At 40.7% G+C, this 15,664-nt stretch overlaps 1 protein-coding gene and 1 long non-coding RNA gene across 11 annotated transcripts in view; one reads left to right on the forward strand and one right to left on the reverse strand.

Moving 5' to 3' along the window:
- AFF3 (ALF transcription elongation factor 3) overlaps positions 1-15,664 on the forward strand; it is a 229,923-nt gene that overhangs the window by 38,921 nt on the left and 175,338 nt on the right. For 4 of the 7 annotated variants that reach the window (XM_081907762.1, XM_081907761.1, XM_081907760.1 and 1 more), the window contains exons 2-3: positions 6,717-6,837; positions 10,068-10,856. In XM_081907762.1, coding sequence (XP_081763888.1) covers positions 6,739-6,837; positions 10,068-10,856 — 888 coding nt within the window. In that variant the 5' untranslated portion in view covers positions 6,717-6,738. Of the gene's footprint in view, positions 1-4,069; positions 4,157-6,716; positions 6,838-8,892; positions 9,223-9,488; positions 9,600-10,067; positions 10,857-15,664 lie in introns of those variants that run through there. The other 3 variants (XM_081907763.1, XM_081907765.1, XM_081907764.1) reach the window with 3 other exon arrangements.
- Positions 10,216-15,664, reverse strand: part of LOC309368032 — a 103,942-nt gene continuing 98,493 nt past the window's right edge. For 2 of the 4 annotated variants that reach the window (XR_014167490.1, XR_014167491.1), the window contains one exon: positions 10,216-10,340. This is a non-coding gene — a long non-coding RNA (uncharacterized lncRNA). The remainder of the gene's footprint in view (positions 10,341-15,664) is intronic. The other 2 variants (XR_014167492.1, XR_014167493.1) reach the window with 2 other exon arrangements.

Raw genomic sequence — 15,664 nt, forward strand, 5'->3', positions numbered from 1 at the left:
TAGTAGTGTCATCACTGTAGCTGTTCATTGCTGTATTAGAAATAAAATACTGAGAATGGTTTATGCATAGCAGGTACAGAGGTAATAATATCCACTGTGCAGTAAAATATTTGAATCCCCCTGTGTGCCTCCTCAGTGCATACATTGCTCCACTAAGTGCTTTGCATTGATGTTCGCGTCTGCAAATAAATATTGCCAAAATGCTTTCTTTTTATAACAGCAGCTAATAGAAGATTGAAAGCCAGGCACAGAAGCAACGAAAAATTCGCAAACAAAAAGCAGTTACAGATTTAATATGTGACAAAAGGATATCAAATTTTGCACATTAGAGTCCCATAAGGATCCATGCTAGACAGAAGGCTTAACAGAGATGGAGTAAAATATGGTCATCTGTTTTATCTGGAGGCATTATTTTTAATCAGGATAATGCAGGTGTTAGCTTGTACCTCAGCTGACCTGATGGAGGGGTTCTCAGGGCCTAGCTTTAGGCTCAGATTTTCTCTTGATGGGCCTCTCAGTCTGCCTTCCATCTCCAGTACACATCAACAGATGTAATGGCAGCCCCTGCTGATTCTGAAGTGGGAATTTCAAGGGACTTAAGCATTGTGAACTACCTAGGACTGGGGATTGTACAGAGGCTTCAGAGCGGAAGGGGGAAGGAGTTGGTTTTTGTTAGTTCCCTCTCTACTGCAGAGCCTCCTGCCACCCCACCAAATATTCTCTAGAGCAGCGGTTCTCAACCTGTGGGTCCCCAGATGTTGGACTACAACTCCCATGATCCCTGAGCTCTGGCCTTGGTAGCTAGGGGTGATGGAAGTTGTAGTTCAATGACATTTTGGGACCCACAGGTAGAGAAAGGCTGCTCTAGAGGGTTGGGGGACAATTAGGAACAACACAGGAGGTGGTGCAGTGTAGGTTGCTAACATGAGAAGGAATTGGGAGAAATTGCTTGGGTTCACCCAACCCAATCCTCCACATTCCAACTCAGCCAGTTCAGCCAAAGCCCCCCAAAAATGGCATTCTGGGAGAGTGGCAGGGGTGGGACTAGGCAGGGGGAGATTCACCCCATTTCAAACTTCGTTCAGCTTGGTCATGTCACCTAGCAACCCAGCAGAAGTTACACAGGTAAAAAGGCTGGTATAACTCCCATTTCCCCTCTGCCAGGCTCAGGCCAGCTCAGCTGGCAGCAGCCATGCTGCTGAACAGAGTTTGAAAAAGGGGGAAATTACACTGGCATAATCTGCACCAGCATAAATTATGCTGGGTTCCTATTGTTTGAATTGCTCTGTCATTCAGATCCTAACAGGCTAAGTCTCAAACCTTCTAATTACCGAACCATACAATCATCAATCACAACAGCAGCAGCAGCAAAGTTATTGCCCCTCAAGATTAATATTGAAAAAAGAAATTCAGAAATAGGTTTTTCAATCTACATTCAAACCAAGGACTTGAAAGAAAAGATGGGGTGGGGGAAGAAAATAAGTAGAAAAAGCAAATGGTTATAATTGGTTAGGTCTATGACTCTGTCCATGTTTTGTGTACGAGAGGCAGAGGCAGAGATTCATTAAGTAATAATAAAACATTTTAAAAGAAATGAAAATAAAATATTTTTTTCTTCTTCAGGTCTTCATTTCTGTAGGCAAAGCCATCAATTAAAATATCAACCTCTTAAGAACTCTGTGTACCTACACATTCACTAAGGATAGAACTCACGGTACAATTAAGTATCCCACTAAGGGCACATCAAACTTAAGAGCACTTAATTGTATACAGCATTGAGCCGTATGGGTATGTAACATTTCAAACCCACAATGTTTGCTTTGCTTTCAAAGCATTTGTATGCAGTCTATAATTCAGTAAATCTGTCACACAGAGTCTGCCCCATACCAAGAGCTTTTTAAGTCAAGCGAAACACAACACGGCATAATATGGACATCATTTTCTTGATTAACTTTGATGAACCTCCAGTCATTATCCATTATAGTAACAGTAAATTGGAAATGCTGCTTTGTTAGTGTTACTCGTATAGGCAGTTTTGATGAGTCATAGAATTTATGGCTACTGGCACTTGACATTGATAATGAAATGCCATATTTTGCCTTTCCTTGGAAATAAAATACGACATACAGCTGCAATTATGCATCCCTTGGTTTATGCAAGAGGATAGATAGTTCTGTGTCGTCATTGCCTTTATAATTTTTTTACTCCAGAAGTAAATGAACCAAGTCAAACCATACAGGGCTGGACAAGCATCCTCTATGCAAAAAAAGGGAAAGAAAAAAGACACAAGTCTGACACCAGGAAAGACAATATTCACAAGACAGTGGGGAGTATTTCAACTTCCCAGGACACATTACCAGCTTAAAACACAGAAGGTTGGGTGTTGTTGTTTTTTATCAGCTCAGATTGAAACTGGTTTGGAGAGAAAACAGACCAAAATTCAGTATTTCTCAAAAACAACAACACAGGATAGATACAGGATGGATTGCAGCTTACGCTGAATGTACACCACTTGCCAAACCAACATTGGGCGTCCATTGGATGAAGAGTAAATGTACACAGCTTTAGTGTGGCCATTCTAGAGCAAACTTCAAAGGGAGTCTGTAACATGAAACCACTGAATTACATCAAGAGGTTCAGCGCTATCACTTGTGGCCTGAACCAAGACTGGAGGATCATTAGCATGTGTTAATTGGCTTACTAGTGCCAGGGTGTCTGCATTACCAACTGTTTGTGAGTTGTCACTATTAATTAGGTACTTATCACCCTCTGTGCTTTTCTGCATTCCCTCTGACCTCAATATTTTACAACCTTCTCCCTCCCCACCCAAAAAAACCTCATGTATTTATATACCCATAGCTCGGGATGCATTTTGATTTTAATTAGTTTTAAAATACCTGTTTTAGCTGAATTTCATTGACATTAGATAGATAGATAGATAGATGATAGATAGATAGATAGATAGATAGATAGATAGATAGATGATACATACATTTATACCTACATACACACAAAATCGAGTGGTATATAAATTTTGTTGCACAAAGAAAGAAAATGCATCTGATAGGCTGAACTGTAGTGCATGAAAGCTTATAAAAAATGAACTGGTTAGTCTTTAAGGTATTGCAAAGTGTTTATTGCTTTTGAGCCAAACTGATAACCGTTGAGTATGCACATATCTGTGATTATAGACTCAGTGTTACAAACTGATATATGAAAGCTAGGAGCTAAATGACACCTTAAATCTAGGTTGTGGGCACCGCAATGGAGTGTCTAGGTGCACTTTTTTATAACAAGAATGCAAGCTGAAAATGAATGAACTGCAGCTGAAATCTTATGTTCGTTTTTCACATGGTGTGTTCCTCATCTGAAGACATATTTCTCCTGCCCGTCCCCCTAATATTCTTATGAGGATATTTTCTCCAGTCTCCAGAGAGTGGCTGGAAGTGGGGAAACAGAAAAGGTTCCTCCTTTCATTCCAGCAGTGGCAGTTTTAATCTGAAATCTTAGTTTCTGAAGTTTAATGTTTCTTAGTTTAATGCGAGCTCAGAAACTGCTCGCATTAATGAAATTCCCTGTCGCGCCTAGAACAATGGGAATTTCCAAAGCTGTATAGAACTACTACCCCCCCACCCCACCCCGGGCAAATTAAAATTGTATGAAGTGAACAAAATTACAGTTTTGTCTCTCTCCTCACCAAACGGGGTTGCTCAAGACAGCCTGTGAATAGCCAGTTTTCTTTAAAGGAGAGCACACTAGAGACTCGAAATGCACCAATATACCTCTTTCTGTGCATATTGACAGGTTGAAAGGGAGTGACAGGGAGCAGGAGCAGGCATAAGCAACACAGGTCCCATGGTGGGCTCAGCACAAAATATACCCATTAATGAATCCTAGGAGACATTTCAGGGTAGCAGAATCTTTGACCTTCATGACTCAAAGAAGCTGCCGCAAGTTCATTAAAAGAGGGGGGAGGAGGTGAAGCTGAGGGGGATTGGGAGACTCACTAGGGTTCTTAGAAAATTGCAAAATGGCCTTATGACATGAATTTATTTTTTGTTTTGCATAGTAGAACTCCAGTTAAAACCTCTGAGGATTTATCCTCTTGTGATCTGTTGAGACAATTTAACCTCCTTCTAATCGTGCCACTAAACAGGTTAGTTGTGTTGCTCAGAAACATTTCAGAAAAGGTTGCATCTTGAAAGTGTAGTGTCTTCTTGAATTATAATTTTTTTTGGGGGGGGAGGGAACAAATAAAGAAAATATATCTGCTTTCCCAAGATGAAGCTTGCAGGATTCATGCACCGAGTATTCAGATAGCTGGAACGTGTTTATTACCATCCTAGAGTAATCGTGAACACAATTAAAACCTTTCGTCCTCAATCTGGCTTCTGTCCCTGTTTAAGTGGCTGTTACCAGAAGACTCTGTGTGATTGTATTGATGTTTATATGGCCAGTTTTCATGGTTAGTACAAATCATAAAAGCTATGGAGGATGAAGCGTAAATGAATCCAGCTTCAGAATTGCTGGGAGCTAAAGTTTTAAAACTCATGCTGCAAAGTGAAAAATGAAATTTAACCAGGCATTTTGGTGAAGGAGAAGTAATTTATTGGATGTAAGATGAAAAGCTGTGAGAGTAAACATCAATCTCATCTTAGACACATGTCAGTGATTGATGTTTGCTCTGCACTGCAGCCTGGAGGTAAACTCTTTGAAACAGCATAGTAGGTACTTTATCTGTCTGAGGGAAAGAACACAGTTTGTTAAGTTGCTGCTTTTTTTTTTTTTTGAGACCCTGCTACATCTTCATGTTCAATCAAAGGCAAAACAGTAAATCAGAGTAATTGCTTTGCCCTGTGGCATTTCTGTTTGTAAATGGAGGAAAAAATACTGCAGAACCCTCAAATTAACTTCTGTTTAAACTAGGTGAAAAGTCCAAAAAGTCACTTGCAGCCCAAGTATAGCATTTTATTAATCATGTCACCAGTCCATCAAAAGCTAGTGCTTTGTTTTTCTTGCACGGCAGCTGATGCTTTTGTCTCAAAATGCTTTTTAGCACTGAGGAATGTAAAGCTGTCACTTCTGGGAAATCATAACAAGCCATTAGCAACACAGACTTTATAAATAGTCATCATTTATTTATTTTTGTTTAGCTGAAAATGACAAGGGTATGAATAAACTGGCCAGACAAGGTGCTGGATATGACTGATATAATGAGAAGCAAGCCTAATCTACAACTTACTAAGTGCTTGTGCTATTCAATAATATAATTACCCAACATTACTGTATTGATTAAAATGATTATTCATATGAATATATGAAGCTACCAAATACTGAAGATTATTGATCCACCGAGCCCAGTACTGTACTGTCTACTACTTTGTGAGGCAGTAGATCAAAGAGAGAGGTCTTTCTCAGCCTTGTTACCTGGGGCTAAACTAAATGCTACCACTAAAATAAAATACGGTAACTACTTCCCAAGCTATTTCATTTGGCCAATATTGTGAAAGTACATTTCCGTTTCTGAGCACGATTCGAAGTGTTGGTGCTGACCTTTAAAGCCCTAAACAGTTTTGCCCCTGCATATCTGAAGGAGCAGCTCCACCCTCATTGTTCAGCCTGGACACTGAGGTCCAGCTCTGAGGGCCTTCTGGCTGCTCCCTCACTGCAAGATGTGAAGTTACAGAGACTCATTTTCTGCACTGTGCAAAGCACTTCATAGACTAGCTGTCAGAATAAGGCAGTTTCACACCTTCATCTTGGTCAATCCTTTTATGAAGGGGCCGAATTCAGTGTAGCAGAACAGCATTCATGCATTTGTATTCACAACTTGCAGCCATCACAGCACGTTCATGACTTACTGTACTATGAATGTAGCCACTGCCAGCTCTGTGATGTCTTAGTGCACAGCTACAAGTCATATCAGCCCATATGTGGGAGACTAACAACAAGAATGTCTTGGTTGGGATGGTTGTTTTCTTTCAATCCTTCAATTCTAGTTGGTTGGCAAAAAGGATAACAATTGTGGCTAGGCTAAAGTAGCTGATAGTTGCGTTTGTGCTTTCATGACCACAGCTGATTAATGGAGATCAGAAGAAGGTGCATTACTGTGAAAATATCTGTGGTATATAGCTTTAACAGCCCTTTAGGGGCTCATTAATGAAAAGAGAACTATAGAATCCAACTAGAGTGATTTCATTTTTAAGCAGTATTCTTGTCTAACACCGTAAGGCACTGAAGCCCTTTAGATTTTGTTGGACAACGGCTCCCATCATCCTTGACTATGCAGATTGAAGCTGATCGGAGTTGGAGTCCAACAGTAAAGGGGGAGGGAACACAAGAATTCCAACCCTGCTCTAAAGAGCTGTCATACAAGGAAATGTTTTCATCATTTCTATTTAACCATAGCTTTAATTATTGTGCACTTTAAAAAGGACCCTCCCTTTTTTTTCTTTGTCAAAGATGCTTTGACACTTGCCCTGTTTCATTTCACCTGTTCGACATAGGTCCCCTAAATAGCTCATCCCTCCAGAAACTGGGTGAGTGCGTGTGTTTGGGTGTATGTGGACTTGAATGTCCTTATTGGAATGGCATCCATCACATTCCTGTTCTTGTTTCCTTTGTCATCTGTTTGCTAATTCACCCTTCTCTATGTAGTTATGGCTACCCAGGGTTTGTTGCCTTAATTCTAGTTTTCTGCTTTTCTTTTGGTGCAGTGTCTATGACCCTGACAGAAATATGCTGCGCAGGAAAGAATGGGAAAGGAGAAATCAGGAGACCCAGCACGAAGATGGCATATTTAATAACAGCTACTCCCTCTTCAGTGAGCCATATAAGGTATATATATATTTCCCCCCCCCCCAATTTTCCTCCCTGTTGTTTGATTGTTGCTCAAAGCAGGTAAGGCAGTTTAGGAGAACCCAATTCCCCAATGTAAAACGGAATAATCTATATTTAAAGTGTCCCTTACAGATGCCTGTCTAACCTTTTTTTGAAAACCTCCAGAGAAAGCCAGATGACAGCTTATTCTATTGCTAACCCTGCCCTCAAAGTGGGATGCTTAGAAATTTTTAATTTTGTAGTCTCTTCCATCTTACCATCTATGGACTTGTAAAGGAGGTCACCTACTCCTTTATCCATGTCATTCATGACAGTATTGAATGTCACCATATCCGACAACCAAAAACTGTTGTTTGTTCTTCGGCAGAGCTGCTGGCTGTTAATGAACAAGCTGAGCCATGTTGCCGGGAAGTTGATGCTACTAGAACACAATGGCTGGTTGTGAGCCGAGTCAGAACCAGAGGAGGTGGCTTGAGGTCCTTCATGCCGGAGTGAAAAGTCCAAGTTCATGCTTGGACACCTCCCTTCACTTCACCTCACCTAACTGATGGGCCACCCGCCTGTGCTGCTCTCCCAGCTGAGCTTGCAATACTGCCTTCTGGTCTAATAATTGACTGGGACACCCAGTGTGGTGTGCCTTAATGCTCAGGCAGTGCTGGCTAAGGCTGATGGGAGTTGCATCTTGAGGGCACCATGTTGGCTACTCACGTACTAGACTCATTACCTTTCTCCTCCCTGCACCAAATACATTAGCTGCTCTATGGCAGGTCGTTGTAATCCAATAGTGGGGAATCTCTGGCTGTGGGCCTAATTAGGCCCATCAGCCACACACATACCCCAACTTGACCCATGAGACTGTTTTGGCCAAGCCATTTCCACCACCTGCTCTCTAAACCTGATGTCATTTATGTCAGGTGCAGGGCAGGTAAATGCATGGCTGGACCAAAGGGCGGGTGACAGATACCACCAGCCAACTGCACCTGCAAAGACCTGTGTGCAGAACTTGCATGTGTCAACAAACAGCTGATTGTCAAGGCAATCGGCACTATGTACAGCACTATGCAAAAATGGGTCACCTAATGTCATTGTGATGATGACAGGTGACTGACAAGAAACATCCGGCCCCCCAAATCTATCAAATCTATATCAATATCTTTCTTTTTAAGAAATCACATGAGGGATAGGTCATAAGTCTTGCTACAGTTCAAATTTATTAACAAGATTTTCCTTGCCCACTCAACAAGTTATTTTATCAAAAGAGAGTAGGTTCTTCTGGGGTTTTATGTGTGTCATAATAAAACTGTATTGTTTCCTAGTAACAACTGAGTTTTCTTCAAGTTGCTTGCCAATTAGTAATTTCAAATTACACAGCACTGTAATAATTTCGTTCAGTAAAAGCGACCACATAAATTATTTTGTATGTCCTACTTTAATTGGTCATTAGCTATAGGCTGCAGGATATACTTTTTTGTAGTCTGCCATAATGAACTGGTCTCACAAAGCAGGCATTAATATTGATGTCTCATTGAGTTTTAGATGTTTATTTTTCAAAGTATATGAAAGGTGGAGCAGCGTTACATTCAAATGTGTTTCAAAAAGGTGTTTTAGACTTAGATCAGTACCTAGTTGTTGGCACCCGTCTGTATCAAGAGACAACAGAGTTTGCTTCCTGGGATGAAGTGAAACCACTGTGTTAGCAGCACCAAAGCAACATTACATGGTGCGCAAGCCTGGGCAGTGTGTATGGAGATCCTGGGCTGCCCAAACGGCAAGACCCCTCTTTCAGCCTCGCTGCTGTGGTCCAAAGGAAACAGAGCAATACATTTGGCACCATCTTGGCTACCAGAAGGAGGCGTACAAGGCACTCCAGAGTTGCATAGGGTTTGCTCCTTAGCCTTTTCTTCTCCCAAATATGTCCTCCAAGGCAGCAGAAGTTTAGGATCAGAGTTTTCCTTCTCCTAGATGGGCTACCTTCCCAGGTTGACAAGCCTCATTTGCCCCTCACTTCCTTCTGCAGCACATTCAGAAACTGGCTCCTTGACCATTGGACTCACTGACCTGGCCTGCTCAAATCTGCTGGAGCTTGTCATAACATGCAGTGGAAGTCCCTAGCTCACCAAGGTTTTGAGACCCATCAGCTACCCTCACCAGGTTTAGCTGGCCAGTCAAAGGTGCTGCTGGAGTGTGGCCACTGTCACATGCTGATAGCTTCTGGGAGCTTACAATGGTCAAACAGAAATATTCTAGCTCTGGTCATATTTCATGGAAATCATTCAGTATAGTTAACAATTGTCCATATGACATCACAATATTCTCAGAATTGTTGGAGAGGCTGTGGAAAAAGGAGTCACCTTTTTCCAATAATGGTGGGACTGCCCACAGGTATTTACATACTGGTCAGTGGTGGGCGTAATATTTGACAATACTCAAATATCCCATTCCAAGTTCACTGCAGATTTGTTTACTAAATCTTTGGGATGGTCAACTGAAAGGGTTCAACTTTCAGGAACTCTTGACATCGATGCTGGTGGCTGCCAGAACTTCAGTTGTCCTAAAATGGAAAACCTTACAGGACTTGTGACTCACACTGTGGTATAAAAATATGTGGAATTTAGCACTAGATGAAAAATAACTCATAAATTACATTTATCCTGAAAAATATTATGCTGTTTGGTGGGATTTTGTCATATATATACCACAAATACAGACACACAGGACTTCCTCTCAATGGTATAACAAGAAATGTGGCTTTCCTAATGGTATTAAATACTCTACTTTTACCTGATTTATCTCTTCCAATTATAGTTTGCTGCTGTTTGTTTTTTATTTGTACTTTTACTATTTTTATTGTATTGCTTTGACTTCAATTTTAAAAAAAAATTCAAACTTTTTTTTGCTTCCAATATGATATGCTTGAAAAAAAAATGTATTAAATACAAGTGATAACATTTGTAATATGCATAATATATACTCTGAAGCTCATGTAGCTTTCCATGTTCAGAGTAAATTGAAAACCTTTTTGCGTCCTCGCAAAACAAAACATTTTATGTGATTCTTCATTTAATGTGCTTCTGAACTGTTGCATATTCATGACGATTTCCTTTGCTATTCTTTAAGGTGCCACAAGATTCTTTGTTATTCTTGAGGCTACAGACCAACATGGTGGCTGCTTTCGATTTTGTTACAGAATGATAATTTAAAATTATTCTTGCTCACTTGCTTTGCAGACTAACAAAGGGGACGAGCTCTCCAGCCGTATCCAGAATACCCTGGGCAACTACGATGAGATGAAAGAACTGCTGACAGATCGATCCAATCAAAGCCACCTTGTTGGTGTTCCAAAGCCGTGTATCTCACAAACGTCTGTGAACAAAGCTGAGGAACACTTCATTGCTGACACAAAGCCCCACACTCACGCTTCTCCATCTTCCTTGCCAGCGGCACTTTCTGGGCAGTTGAGCAAGAACGCTGCAATGGGTTGGCAGAAGTCTGGGCACACTCTGGAGAACCAGCAAAGGGGAAGCAAACATAGACATGGATTGCCAGATGCACACAATAACGACTTTAAAACAGTTAGCCAAAAGAACAGTTTAGAAAAGATTACACATTATGCATCCAATCCCTCATCACCATCTCCGTCGAGTGTTGCCCAAGGTCCTTTATTGTCTTCGCTTGGGGACAACAGCAGAACACAACAGCAGCCGTCAAAGCTGAGCTTTGGTGGAGAAGGTGGAGCTCAGGCTCAGGAGAGGCCAGCTATGCATAGTAATGGACACTGTGTGCAGAACTTTCCTCCTTCCCTTGCTTCGAAGCCCAGTATAGTTCAGCAGAAACCAACAGCATATGTAAGGCCAATGGATGGTCAAGATCAGGCTCCTGAGGAGTCTCCGAGATTGAAGGTGCCAGCTGAAACTAGCCTGCTCTGCACCTCATATAGAGGAATGCCTTCTGCCAAAGCTGACTCAGCTAGGACCAAGTCAAAACTGACAAAATTTAATATTCCCAAACAAGAAGAGGTAAGTGCAACAGAGCTTTCCATGTGCCATTGATGTACTAGTTAATCACTTTCAAAACACTGAGGCAGAAATCCTACATTGACTTTTTTTCTCCTAGGAAGTATACTTTGCACTGCATTTTCAGGCTATTCATTTTTACTCGGTGTGTAAGTGGCAAACTTACACAAGGACTTAGAGTGGGGTGGGGAGGGATTCCAGGTCATTCTTCAAATTTGTGATTGTCTCAACCGCTTACCTGGCTAGTAAGATAGCTACAGTTTTGGTTCCCATTTGGTCCGCTCTCCTTTAGTGCTTAAATTGTATGATTTCCAGTGACTTGATTACTAATCCCAATTGAAAATGGATTTTAGTTGATTGACTATTTCTTCACACCTATGTAATGGTGGTCAATGAATAGCAGCATTTAAAGTCTGAAATGGGACAGGGGTTGGCTGGTAAGAAGTCAGTGCCCTGGTTCAAAGGATATAGATGTCTTTCTTTCTAATAGCATCATTAGCATGTACAGATGAGAGCTGGAGATGAACAGGTTCTGTCAGCACTCAAACAGCAAATTGTGGTTGCAGCTGGAGTGGCAGTTGGCTCCAGCTACATAACTTAGAAATATTGGTACCGTCACAACAAATAGCGGGCTATTGTCCAAAGGCTGGAAGATTAGTACTGTGATGTAAAACAGGGGCTTCATTGGGTCATGAAGAAAGAAAACAAAAATGTATACACACACACGTGCACACACACACACACACACACAGGTTTGATAGGATGGATTTAGGGGATGGTGTATGTATCACAATGTCATGGTGTGGTCCCTAAAGAAGCCATCCCTAGATCCATAGGTGTATGCCAGTCACCACCCAATCAACAATACACTTTATTTATTTCATAGACTCATAGAATTGTAGTGTTGGAAGGGGCCATAATGGGCTCGGACCCACAACTCTGAGAGTAAGCGTCTCCTGCTCTATCAACTGAGCTATCCCAGATTTTATATTCTTCATCATCATCACCATCATTATTTTAATTATTATTTTGTATACTGCTCTTCATCTAGGATCACAGGACAGTTCACAATATAAAAATACAAAACAAGAAGATAAAATTCATAATAAAAACAAGAACAGGAACAAACAAATAACCTTCCTCCCAATAGGGTTATTGGAAATATATGTTGTTGTTTCTGTACAAAACAAGTTCCTCTTCCATTTTTCCTCTCGAGGTTTTCCTATCTAGAGGCAATGAAATAGCACTTGAATGCAAATTATAGGCCATTATTTTTAAATATGCAGGAAAGGTTGATTTCCCATGCAGTTTAGTTCTTCATTTAATATTGTTAATCAGCTTTTGAAGGTTCTCAATATCAAGACATAAAGAGAATCTTAAAGTAATTTTTGCAGAAATTGTTTTAATGAGAATACCCTAGCTGTCCGTTATGTATAAAGGTATCAAGTGTTCGTTCAGGATTTAATTTTTAGGAGTCAGTTTCATCAGCATTAATCAGAATTCATATCCGACCTCCTGGACCTTTCAGAAATCATCCTACTTCTCAGTGTAAATGATAGCCTCTCATCTCAAGTGCTGCTGTTTCACATTTAGAATTTTATTGTAAGCGGCTTATGAATTATATTACTAGAATGATGAAGGTCTGAAGTGCTGAACAGAAACATCTTGCAGTATAAAATAGGCCATAGAGAGCCACTTGTTTCCAGTATAGCTCTTCTAAAATTATTTGCTAAAGATGCATCCATTCTCTTTTATCTTGAACTTATGATTCATGTATTGTTCTTGGTAGATTGAAAAAGCCAAAATCCAATGTCTGGACTCAAGACATGCACTAATTTCCCCCCTATGCCCTTGTATTTTTAGACATGTAAAGAATTGTACTGAACTTACCTACTAAGTAGCATTATGTTCAGTGGGTCATGTTCCCTCATAAGTCTGTTTAGGGCTGGAGAATTGAGGGGAAATTTATAAATGCACGTGTTAATTAGGTTGTACTCTTTATTTCGTTAGGTCAACTTCCAGTGTGACAAATGAGGCTTTCCTTAGTCAGAAAATCTATGTAATTGTTCTTTTTCCCAGTGAACTTCAGTCATTTTGTGGCAGTTGCTGGCTTGGGAAACATTTTACAACCTATTTTTATTGATGAATTCCTTTTATAGTCCACATCAATTCATAATATAGACATCAACTGTCCAGTCCTATATATTAAAACTGGGGTCATATTTATTGGATCTTTTAATTCTGTGTTAATGTCTTTAGAATTTTGACATTAAAATTAGAATATTACACATAAATAACTTGGTGATTAAATTGCATTAGTTTTTTTAAGAACGATTTTTTTCATTGGAGTTATTTTTGCCATGGTTCTCCTATATTCAGTTTACACAAGGGTTTATGAACAGTGCCAGTTTTAGGAACAGCAGCTATCACTTAAATGTATCCTAGGCAACAAACTCGTATATCCAACCTTCCTATTTATTCTGTAGCCCTCTGTGCCCTCAGGTGACCATTCCTGAAGATTAGGGTATCCTTTGGAATGACACAGGAGCAAGGCTGTAACTGGAAAGTGGAATTGAAGTAAATGGGGAAAACGTACCTTATGGGAGTAGAAGTTCCACCTGCTCATGCTATCATCAAGTTTGATCCAAGCCCAAGAAAGCATATCCTGAGCCAGGATTAGATATATTGGTTGTCAGGCTTGTTTGTTTTTCACAGAGCAAACATCCCAGAATATTCTATAACGTGGGGGCAAGCCACATCTAGATACCTCACCTAGGTGAGTCTAAATAAGTCAGTAAGCAGGCAATAATTAAATCAGGCATGTCCAAAGTCCATTTTGGGGGCCTAATCCGGCCTACCGGTCGATTTAATCCAGTTCCCGTGGCAGTATATGTCCTGGGGTAAAATCCTTAAAAAGCTCAACAACTTTCTGGTAAAAATGTAAAGAAAGCTCAACAACTTTGGTCGGCCCTCATGCATGTTCACTTCATCAAATCTGGCCCTCTTTGAAAAAAGTTTGGGCACCCCTAAATTAAATCCTTGCCTAGTATGGTTGCTGTATTTTACCACTAACCATCAACAGTAGCCACAATAAGGGGATTTCCCCACAATTTTTTTTAAAGACAAAGCAAGGAACAAGACACAGAGACAAGCCAGTCAAAGGCATAGGCACCAGTTGGCAGAGGTGGCCCACCCCATTTAACTGCCTGAGGGAAATTGGAAAAGTGCCACCCCCCTCCCCTGAAACCTTGCTTACCAGGGTTGCATGGCAACAGGGGTGGGCGAGGCACCAGCAGGAGCGCTGCCTTGTGGGATTCTGCCACCTGAGGTGGCTGCCTTAGTCCACTTCATGGGCGAGCTGGCCCTGCCAGTTGGTTGTGTGAATGCTTAATACCCACTGCCCTTCACAACCTTAGCAGGTCCTCCATTCCCTTGCTGACCTTTCGCTGTGAATGTGTAGCTATGCTACGCTCCTGCCAGCCAGTGTTGACAATGCAATAGGCCAATGGTCTAATTTGGTATAATTTAGCTCGCTATGTTCCTATGTGAGCATGAACATCATCAGTAGGAACAGCAGCAACAGTAGAATCATGGGTCCATCCAGTGCTTTTTTTCTAAAAAAAATAATGTTTAGGGGTACTCTCATTTTCCTACTCATTGAAATACTGCCCCTCAATGAAGGCAAACTTAGATTCACAAAATGTTTAGGGGTATGCGTACCACTGTGACCCCTCCAGAAAAAATCACTGGAGCAGTCTACTCTGTTCCCTTCACCATTATGGGATCATGGATCATGTTCCTTTCTGTTGTAAAACTGAATGGAAATATCCTGACAATTTCTGCTTAATCAATGTTTGGGGAGCATGCCTCAGATTTCTGGGGTGTAACATACGCCATTTACCAGTTGTAATGATTCATCACTTGCCTGTGCCATCTCAAATCAGGTTCTAGGCTGCCAGAATATATAAGCTGGATAATATGACATCTTAAATATTATTCCGAATGGACATTTGTGACTACTGTGATAATATCAGTCCATAAACTATTTGTCCTTCTTGCGCAAAGTTATCATTTGTAGTTTAGAGTGCACTTTAGAAAATGAACCTTTGCATTTAACTTCCAAAAGGAAACACAGACCAATTTCTAATACAGTTTTTAATTTTTGATAATTCCTTTTTTCACAAATGGTTCTTTGGAAGATACACTGTACATTTGCTCCTCTCTCCATGGTTTGCCACTCTATATTTTGAAGAACATAATTTGCAGTAGCAAAAGTCGGAGAACATGCTGAGCCTAGACATTTATTTGAAATGCCATATTATGTGAACCTGTTAATGTCAAGACATATCTTAGGAGTATCACATAAAACTGCTGACCTTTCCTCAGCTCTTGATTACTTTTTGTCTTTCTCAATTAAGGAACTGTTCAGAACCCAGTTCACTGTGTGACCCTGAGTATATAAATCTACACTGATAATTTCATGGCACTTGTACATTAGAAATTATGGTGCATCTATGGACATAACTTACTGCTCTACCTCAGTACATTGGACAGACTGTAAAACAGATGGAGCAGGAATTTCTCAGATATACTGCAGGAAAAAACACCCAGCTACATAAACGAGAGTATGGTGAAGCTGTGACTGTCTGAAATAAGGGGCAAGTTAGATGATATGACAGCACAACCCAGCTTGGATAACTGCACAACCCAGCTGGGAAATACCAGTTTATGCCAGTGGGAAGGGGTAGTTGTCAAAGCTTCCCCTCAAAAGCTGGTCTTGGAGCCCAGCGAGAGCAAAACTCCTGTCCCCC

Source organism: Podarcis melisellensis (genome assembly GCF_964234715.1).
Source record: "Podarcis melisellensis genome assembly, chromosome: 4".
Lineage (NCBI taxonomy): Eukaryota > Metazoa > Chordata > Lepidosauria > Squamata > Lacertidae > Podarcis > Podarcis melisellensis.